We start from the raw sequence: 10454 nt of genomic DNA on the forward strand, positions 1-10454 counted from the left end.
TTTAATCACGAAAAAGTATTTATTGTTAGAATCTCTTATTTCAGTTTCCTCAGTGCTAGGAAGGATACCAACAAGGCTGCCATGATTAGTATTCCAGACAAGATATGCCAGAGTGTTCTTATGTCCAGGCCTGAATCTGTGGAAGAAATTGTTAGAACCTGTACTGGTACCAGTTAAAGGCACTTAAATGGATGGCAGTGATTTTAGAGACAATTCTCCCTTCGTGTTGCATGTGGAGCTACATCCTTCAGAAGCAAACAGCTTGTCCCCAGATTATAAGTGAGAATGGGCGGGGGAACATAAGAAATCTCTCAGTTATGACTAAATGTCCTTTTCTTCCCTACTTCTGGGTTCAAGATTTGACAATTACTACAATCTTAAATCAACTGTCTTGTCTTTCAAAACATACAGGCAAGATAGAACAAGTGAGCTAGATAGAAGCTGGCTGGAGAGACAAATTATCTGAATGTAATGAGTGAAAAATCCATTATTAACATTATGGGTATTATGGGTACCCATTATGGGTAAAGCACTGTGCTAAGTTCTAGACATGTGAACATGATCTGAGATACAAATCCAAGTCTAGGTTTTCAAAGTAGAAAAATCAGAGAAAGAAACAATGGAGTTGATCCTCACCTGATTGAGGAGAGCTCTCAGCAACTTGAAGGAAAAATATAGGCCCCTTGCCAGAAACATGTGAAGTCTTGTTCCAAGGATGGGTCTCAGAGCTTCTTCTTTTTCCTAAGGGAACAGGGGATTAAAAAAAAAAAAGTGTTAATATAGTGTTTAGTATAGAAACAACCTAGACAGTCCAGTTAAATACTAGTACAGAAGGTTTAAGTCTGTTGCCTTTAAACTATAACTAGGGTGGGATAAGATACAGGAAGCAGAGCAGATTTATATAAGGGATTGCAGAAGTATAGGCAGATGTTGGCTACAACTAAGTGCCACTGTCACCCACTGGTACATAGATTTACATCTGGTAGATGTCGGCTAGCACTGAGAATGTATGCACTGGGAGCTATATACCAAGAGTAAATGGCGATCTTTGATTTTGGCTTTGTGTCAGTCATTTGAGATTCAGTAAAAGATGTGTGGGCTATTTAAGGCAAGGCCTATATCTAGACACCTAGCTCATTCTTCTGAAATACTCAATTGCTTTAAATAAGCATTTATAGCAATAATGGTAAGGAGATGGCTCTAGATACTTACTAGTTCCCACAGGGCAGGTTACTGTGCAGGAGTCTGACCTGGAGGGCTGGCAGACTGAGGCACTGCAGTGTAAATACACCTAGAGAGAGAGAGAGAGAGAGAGAGAGATCCAAGATTATACCAGTTGAAGACTGTCTTTTTAGACTTCTCTTACCAGTGAAAGTAGCAAGGAGTTGCTAAAGAAGGCTGGTTATGTACATTGAGATGCCTTAGAGATAATTTAGGTCCTCCAAAAGCTAAGATACTATTTGAATAGAGAAATAAGATCATTGAAATACCTCTTTGCCAAGGACTGAGCTAGAGAAAAGAAGATTTTATGTTTAGAATGTGCTTGTGGGCTTTATACTGCAAGATAAACACTCCAATAAATAAAAATTATGGGTCCAAAGTGATTATACGTCTCTACCTGTCGAATATCCATTTCTCTATATATCCGTATATATTATGTATGTAAATACGTACAAATATATATATAAATATATATTTATGTAAAAACACTGATGGGTTAGAAGAATAGGAAGATTCCTTTGCTAATCAGACATTTTATCTAGCTGCAGTTTATTGGTTGTCATTATGCTCTGTTTTGAAAAGTAAAGCATGAGGTTAGATGTTCTTGCATTCAAGGTCATGTGCAAGAGAGAAAGACATCCTACCAGTCCCATGAGTGACTTCTTAAAAGCAGAATCCACAAAGGCAAAGGTATGAATGATGAAACGCTTGTAGTGAGAAGGAAACCGTAGTGTTGAATTTCTCGACATTGACACCATCTTTGTCCTGTAGTTGTCTCCTTCATAGGGGCATCTAAAGGAGATTTGAAAGGGTCAGGATAGATGCTTTCCCTCCCACACTTGTAAGACTGAAGTCTTCAAGGAGCCACTTACCCCTTCACTAGGATGGGCCATTGTATTGGATGCAAAGGATTGGTATTTGGGGTTGCCCAACAATGGTGCAGAAGCAGAACCAGGTTTGCGTCTGTTCTTCGTAGGATTCGAACCTCCACGTGAATTGGCTCCCGAAGTAGCTTTGTTACTGGGTAATCAGTGTCCACAAAGTAGGAACTATAGTTTTCTTCTGTAATCAACAGTCAAAACTTGATTTGGTAAAGAGAGGAAGTCAAGTCTTATAGTGGATAGAGTACTCTACTTGGAGTCAAGATGACCCAAGTCCAAATCTTGCCTCAAGAACTTCCTAGCTGTAGGAACCTAGGAGAATTGTTCAACTTTTCTCAACCTTACTTTTATATTCTGTAAAATGGGGAAAACAGCACCTGCTCTCCAGGTTGCTGTGAGGATCCTATGAGATAGGATATGTCAGGTGCTTTGTAAACTTTAAGGGTTGACATAAATGACACTAAAGAGTCAAGAAAGATGGTTACAAAATGCCTTGATGAAAGTACCAAAAGCTAGAAGGTTTAATGCAAAAGCACAGAGATTATTTTGAGGCAGAAGTTTATCTTGTATGTAGGTTATCCAAGCTGTAGGAAATCTCATGCCCCAGGCTGAATGCAGAGCTTCTCAATCCTTCAGGTAGGAGAAACAAAACTTGTTTTACCCACAAAGGTGACCTTACCTTTAGCAATTTGCAGTGCCAGAGCCAGAGGCCCTGGCTTGGTAACAGGAAGTGGTGGGGGGAGGGTGAAGACCTGGATACTAGCTGGGAGAATCTCATCTCTTACAGAGTAGCTACAGCTGATGTGAAGCCTAAATGGAAGAAGACAGGCTTTAGCCAGTGACAGGTTACTCTCTGCTATGGAAGGATCTGTAAATATTCTAAAAATGGATTCCCTATGGGAAGGATTCATTTATTTCCCAATCCCAAAAGTTTAGGGGTTATGATAGAGGGAGGGTTGGGCAGAAATATACTCCTGAAATTGATTATTGTATCAGTAAAAACACTTTCATATTTGCCAAAACAAAAGTAGGTTGGTAGTTAAGCAAAGATCATACCTGAAGATGCTATCCCTAGTAATTAACCCACGGGTCCAGTTTCTCACATCCCTGGATGCCAATAGTTCATTCTTATATATTGCCTGGTTTCCAATCATCTGAAATTAATGGGTAAAGCCATTTATATTTACTCTCAAATGTTTACTGGCTGGCTTATGTCAGAATTTGCTTTGAAATTTTTTAATACTTGCAGAGACCCAATTTGGTCAGTCTTGCTTCAAAATTAGATTAAAAAAATTAAAAAACATAAAAGGGAAAAGCCAAGTCAAGTCCTTAGAATTTATGCTTTTATTTGTTTATTTATTTATTTTTAGCAGTGTTTCAATTCAGAAAACCTGTCCCAAGTGTTTTTCTAATCTCCATCTGCCACTCTTTGGATTTGAGCAAAGGTATCCATAAGACAATTTTGGGGCCACATAGTTTTGTTTTTGATCTGGTTCAGTGCATCCTGTGCACTTCATTGAGGTTTTCTTACCTGGACTACAGAACTAGCCTGGTCACAGGTTTACCCTCTCACCTGTACGATGGTGCCACAGGAAGAGAGTGGGAACTGGAACAGGACAAAGGCATTACTTTTTTCCACAGGATCACATTTATCATCTAGTCCAGAAACCAAACGTATGGAATCCAAAAGCAACGATGGCCGAGTCACGTTGTGAGAAACAGCAATGGACAATTGGCCATCAGGAGTACACTGGGCAGTCACTGAAAACAAAGTGATGAGAAGTCAAATCAGAGACTCATTCTTGGTCTAGCCAGAGGAACAATGCCTAAAATAATAGTTGATTTTGTACGTCTTCTGCCTTCCTGAGTGAGCTGGTAAACTAGTTCAAGAGAGAATGGGGTGATTAAGGGGTGTGTGTGTGTGTGTGTGTGTGTGCGCGTGCACGCACACATGAGTGACACATTTTTAATGACCCATTGCTTGCCTCCTTCAATCTTTGTTAAGGAAGGTTATGCGTATGTGAAGATGATGTAAAAGAAGATGAAGATATAAAAGTCAAATAAGATTTTTTAAAAAAATGGGGATTAACTCCTTGAAGGGTAATCTCCACAACATACTTTGGTTTGGTGTAGAAGAACAGGTTCTCATCTAAACCAACCCTAAATACCTCAAAATTACATGTTTTACTCTACAAAATAGGTAAGCTTAAATTAACATTTTTTTAGGTTGGAGTACTTGTCAATAACTTGTAAGGAAATTCACTTGATAAAGAGTTTACTAAATGTTGACTACGTGCCAAGCACTGGGAACAAAAATAGAACAGGACATTCTTTGCCTTCAAAGAACTTTTATCTTCCCCAAAGAATGAAAGAAGAAAGAAACTAGCAAAAATCTCTTTTAGGGTTCAGAATCAAATAAGAAGACTGAAGTAGTTCATGTCATCAGAGAATGTAGAAATGTGAGTTTTGTACCCTTTTCTGTCCCCAAACAAATATTATGCCACAAGTCAGACTGGATGAAGTCACAAGCATTGTTCTCTTCCTAGCTGGTTGTAGCTAGTGACCAGAAGGGAAAGAAAAGAAACAGAGGGTCATCACATACCTGTGTTTCCATAGTAGCAAGGATTTACTTCATCCTCAGAGTGATAGCAACAGCCTAGGTCCTCACAGTCTCCTTTAGTGATGGATGAAACAGCACAGGACAGCCTATCCTCAGTTTTGACATCACACAGGTCAAGACCTGCAGCATCTAGGGCTTCAGAGGGAGGAGAAGTTATACAGGTCAGAGCTTTAGACCACAATCTAAGGAATGCTTAGAATGGTTCCTGTTAAATTAACAACAGGTATATTTTCTATCGTTCTCTTTCATTCAGGAAACACTTGGGGGGGCTTATGAAAACCCTGTCATCACCTGATATGAAAGCACTAGGCCCCAGAGCAGACAAAATTACAGGCTGCCTCTATTAAATACAAGAACACACTGATCTCTCTGCTTTTCTGGCAGAGATTAAGGATGGGGAAAGCAATGTACTCTCAAGGAGTCTAGACAGATTATTTTTCCTTTCTCTGCCAAATCTACACAGGGATTATTTTGGATCCTGGAGAACAATATTGTACCCTCCAACTTCAACATGTCATCTCTCATGGAGCAAAGTTTTTGACTCTTATCCATAAGGTCAGGCTTCCAGAATCCACAGCTGACATTTTTTTAAATATATATTTTTTTAACATTAAGAGCAGTAAGGGAACAAATAAAGTAGACCTTTTATTACCTCAAGCAGAATTAGCTTATCTTTGTCCCTTTAAACGCAGATCTACCAAAAACTGTACCTGGGAGAGCGAATGAACACTTGAGCACCTTCACCTTGTGAACAGTCTTACTTCCATCAGCATCTAGGCCTGAGACTCCAATAGGCATCATGTAATAGGTGTCCTGGAGAGACAGGCAGGCCGGAACAGTAAATAAATAGCAAAGAACATTAAAGGCTTTGCTCTAGACTGACCTCACTTACCCATTCAGTAACGTAACATCCAGAATAGGAAGCTTCAAGGTGGATGGACTCAAGAGAGCTGTAGGTGATCCAAGTCCCACAGACTGAATCGTTCTGTAGTGAGTGTAGCATCCCTTTGTTGTCTGAAAAGGAAGCAGCTCAAAAGTTAGTATGTGAAAGTCTGTTAATAGAAGAGGTTCGCAAGAGTTCCAATGCCAGAGAGGTTAGAAGAGAAAGGGATGAAGGACATCAGAAGTCCTTTAGGTGAGTCTAGAGTTGGCATATTCATCCATTTCCTTTAGAATTTTAAATTACCCTTGAGAGTTGGGAAGGGAGGGATGGTAGAGAAAGGAGAAGATCACATACTTCTGGATCAAAAGGAAAGATTTTTTTTTTTACCCTAGCCTGACTACTAAGTGTTTTTTGCTCATTCATCCTTACCCCAAGCTATCATTCCAGGATTTTTTCCATAGTGACTTAGAAGAGGTAGTGTAAACTGAAAACTCCTTAGTCCACAAGAGAGTGTTCCAGGATGGTTCAAGTCTTCGGTCTCTCCCAGGCTCCTGCAAAAGAAAGATAAGATGGTAAGAAAGAAAATCCACAGCATTTTAGTGCTGGTCTGCTGCAGCTCTCTTGTTTTATTCTCCTCACTCCTCAAACTTTCCTTACCTTCAGAAGGGCTTTTTGTACCCAGATGAGAGGCCATGCACCAGGTGCACACCTCAACAGAAATCAGCTGGGAAACCTCTGAGGCCTCTCATTTCCTAAGACCTGTGGTTGCCTCCCCAAGGCAACAGCTGGGTGTGGCCACATGTTTCACAATCCATCCTTCCAGATATTTAATGACATGGAGAAATTCTCTAGTTCCTATTAAGGACTTTCCTAATGCTGTTTAGTGCATCATTTATTCTAATGAGAAGTCACTCATTTCACCTTTAAGCCAAAACACTCCACCTTTATTGCTGAAATGTCTTCCCAAGTCTCAATGAATCTCTGTTAAGTTATCCTCATATCTGGAGTAGTCTTCCATGAGCAAGCCCTGCTCAGGTGGAATCTGGGTTTGAAACTTTAGACAAGATTTTAGTGGTTACGCCCATTCGGAACCAGAGACGTTCTTTGCTGGGTAAGGTCAAGTCCTTGTGCTGGTTCATACGCAGCACTGATGATCTGGTTTGCCCTACTGGTTTTCCTTGCATGGTCAGGGGATAGAAGCTTGGATTAGGGCTTCAGTTGCTTACCAAGGCTAATCCTGCCTCCCTACTTGTTCTCTGTGGCACGTCCTTCATTCTTTCCCTAGGTTTGAATTCATCCCTACTAGATTAGTTGTTTTTCAGATTTAGGAGCCGGCTTCTCATCATTTAGATATTAGATGCAGAGACAATAACAGAATTTTGCTTAGTCACACATTGTGATTTCTAGTCAATTAATAAGCATTTACTAAGCACCTAACATGTGCTAGACACTAGACTTCAAGAAGGCAAAGACAAAGATTGTGGGGACAACATACACATATGTTGAAAGCGACAGAATGAAAAGAAACAGAACTGTACAAGATAAACATAAAGCAGTTCAACACTTGGTGGCTAGGTGGCGAAGTGGACAGAAAGCTTAGCTAGGAATCAGGTAGAAATCTTCCCGAGTTCAAATCTGGCCACAGACACTTACTGTGTGAGCCTGGGTAAGTCACTTAATCCTGTTGACCTCAGTTTCCTTATCTGAAATAGCAAGCCACTTCCAGTATCTTTGCCAAGTAAACCCCAAATGAGGTCACAAAGAGTCAGAGGCAACTGAAAAATCATTAAATACAGGGGAGCTAGTAAGGGAGAGGGTTAGCTGTTGTGGCCATCAGGAAAGGTTTTGTGTGGCAAGTGGTACTTGACCTATATCTTGACAGAAGAGAGGGATTCTATGAGGTAAATATAAATGAAGGAGTAGATTTTTGAGATAGTGTCTTGCATTTGAGCCTCACGACAACTCTATGAGGTAAAGACTATTATTATTTCAATTTTACTAATGAGGAAACTGAGCCTGAAAGAACTCAAGTTACTTACCTAGGATCAGTTACCTAATAAGTAAGTGTCTGAGGCAGAATATGAGCCCATATTTTCTGTATGACTCCACGTTGAGTACTTTGTCAACTGCTTTATGCTATTTCTCCACTTTTTAGACGGAACCTGCCCTTGTAACAAATAAATACAAACATGCAAGAAGACCCAAGATGGTGATGGTATTCAAATATAAACATGTGTGTATGTATGTCTATTTGTATGTATACACATATACATGTAGTATACATATATACACACACTAGAATATATTATATAGTGTGCTTATGTATACATGTGTGTATGTATATGTGTGTGTCTTCTCTAGTAGTCAGTTCCTTGACTCCCTGCCATGCAAGGGAGGTATGTTTCAGCATATATTCTCCAGGGCCATCACTGGTGTTTTAATTATTCAGTTTCTTTTTTTAGTGATCTTTTCATTTACATTGTTTTAAAAATTAATTAATTTAGTTTTAGTTTTCAACATTCATTTCCACAAGATTTTGAGTTCCAAATTTTCTCCCCGATTCTCTACTCCCCAACCCTGCTATGGCAGGCATTCTGCTTGCTCCTTCCCTCAGTCTGCCCTCCCTTTTATCTCTCCCTGCCTATTCCCTTCCCTTTGCTTTCTTTACTGCAAAATGAGATAGAGCGTCTTGCATGGGAAATAGAAGGACAATTTGTTAGATTATAGAATGTGGGAAGGGAAATAATGCATAATGAGGATGTAAAGATAGGTTGGAGCCAGGTTGTGAAGGGCTTTAAAAGCTAAGCAGAATTTATATTACATCTTAATGACAATAGGGAGCCATTGAAATTTGTTGAGTAGGGAAGGGACCTGGTCAGATCTATAGTTAAGGAAAATTACTTGGGAAGCTGTGTGGAGGAAGGCCTAGAGTGAGGAAAGATTTGTGGCAGGGAGACAAATTAGGAGGCAGTGGCAGTAGTCTAGGAAAGAGGTAGTCATTGCCTAAAAGTAAAAGGTGGTGTATAAATAGAGAAAAGGGGTCAGATATGAGGAGGGATTTTGTGGAGGTAGGTCTCAACTATTCCTCTTAGGTCACTGTGCCAAACTCAGTCATTCAAGAAGCTATTGCAAGGAATGATCAGAGTACATCTACAATCTATGACAGAGTCATACCATGAAGGATGTAGCAGCCTTGAACTACTACAAAATGTCTCTCTGGGTTACTGTTGAAGATAGAAGGCTGAGCCAAATGGTCCATTAGATGAATTAAAGAATAATGCATTTCTAAGGTTGGCTGTGGAGTCATTTGATCTATCTTCTGCCTAAAGCATTAATCCCTTTCAACAAAATCCTATAAAAGTGGTCAGCCAACCTCCAGGGATGTGAAATTCATTTTTTTTTAAAGGTGCTCCCACTTTAGATTGGAATAACTCTAACTTTAGGAAATGTTTCTTCGTTTGAGCTGAACTCTTCCTCACTGGAACTTTTTAGTTCTCTATCCTACAATCATATAGAAGAATTCTGATCCCTGTTTTATAGGACCATTCAAATATTTGAACATTGCTTTTCTATTCTCCAGGCTCAACTCTGCCAATTTATTTAACCAGTCTTTGTATGGTAACCATCATGGAGTAATGGAAAAACTCCTGGTCTTGGATTCTGAAGTCCAAGATTGGGATACCCAGCTTAAACACCCCCGAGGCCTTGCTAAAGTTGTTTAACCTTAATGGAATTCCATTTCCTCACATGAAGAGGTTGGACTGTGCAATTTCCAAGATCCCTTCTAAATGTAAACCTACGACTCAGTGGTTGTTTCATAATGTTCCCTTCCCCCAATCATATTACTTAAATCTGAATACCTTACTCCAGATGCAGTTCTTCCAGGACAGAATATCTCTTTCATTCTGAGTACTAACCTAGTGTGACATTTTTTATGCATTTTTGTGTATTTATATTTATTGTCCTAAATTGACTAATTATCATCCAAAAATTCTGCTCTGAGCATTTCAGTTAGTTATACTCCATGAGCAAAGTTAAAAGTTTTAAAGCATTTATTAAATACTTCCCATGGGCCAGGCACTGTACCAAGCACTAGGAGTATTAATAAGCAAAAACCCAAAAAACAAAAAAAAACCCCAAAACCAACAAAAAAAGCCAACCTCCGCCCTTGAGGAGTTTAAATTTTAATGGTGAAGCCTATACATTAAAAAACAGAAAAAGGACTAGAAGAAGTAAGGGAGAAGTCATGAGAAGTGTGACCTCATGGGAAATGAAGAGGTGGCTGTACTGGTCACCCTTCTTAAATAAAAATTCTTGGAAAAGCCATAGTGTTAGAAAGAGGAGCCCCAAGGGCCAGGAGGATACTTCTGAGGTGAGAGTTCCAGGGCTGAAGATGTTTTGGGGGCACAGTAGAAAAGTTCAGAGGAGAGCAATCTGGTGGGGAGTGGGGAGTTTTAGCAAATATAATGATCCCTTTTCCAATACATCAGGAATTGTTCTTCCATCAAATCAGTTGCCTCCTGAACAACCATTTCTTCTCTAAGAGCGTTCATGTTCATGAAGCTGAAATTTGCTTTCTAGACTCTTCATTGATGTAGATTCTTAGCCTTCATGATCCATTATGACTAATTATCACTTAATTATAGTTCTATCCATAGACCATGTGCAGATGAGACAGAGAGACAGCTGATATGGTAGATAAAGACTCTGATCTTTGAGGGAGGAAAACTTGGCTTCAGTTCCTACAAGCTTATTGACTGTGTGCACCCGAGCAAGTTCTTAAACCTCTCTGAACCCTTGAGAAATAGAGATGATAATAATAATTTCCCAGGATTGTTGTGATGCTCAA

The 10454-nt window shown here is 39.6% G+C and overlaps 1 protein-coding gene across 1 annotated transcript; it reads right to left on the reverse strand.

Annotated features, from left to right (window-relative positions):
• ZP4 (zona pellucida glycoprotein 4) lies at positions 1 to 6260 on the reverse strand. Its single transcript, XM_072637861.1, has 12 exons — positions 6035 to 6260; positions 5615 to 5736; positions 5433 to 5535; positions 4705 to 4857; positions 3676 to 3863; positions 3159 to 3256; positions 2782 to 2912; positions 2094 to 2283; positions 1866 to 2013; positions 1213 to 1291; positions 637 to 741; positions 1 to 136 (listed from the first exon to the last, which is right to left on the reverse strand). Exons 1-12 carry the CDS (start codon positions 6198 to 6200, stop codon positions 36 to 38), a joined length of 1584 nt encoding a protein of 527 aa, XP_072493962.1. The 5' UTR covers positions 6201 to 6260; the 3' UTR covers positions 1 to 35.
• Between the last annotated feature and the right edge of the window lie 4194 nt (positions 6261 to 10454).

Source organism: Notamacropus eugenii, chromosome 2 (assembly GCF_028372415.1).
Source record: "Notamacropus eugenii isolate mMacEug1 chromosome 2, mMacEug1.pri_v2, whole genome shotgun sequence".
Classification (NCBI taxonomy): domain Eukaryota; kingdom Metazoa; phylum Chordata; class Mammalia; order Diprotodontia; family Macropodidae; genus Notamacropus; species Notamacropus eugenii.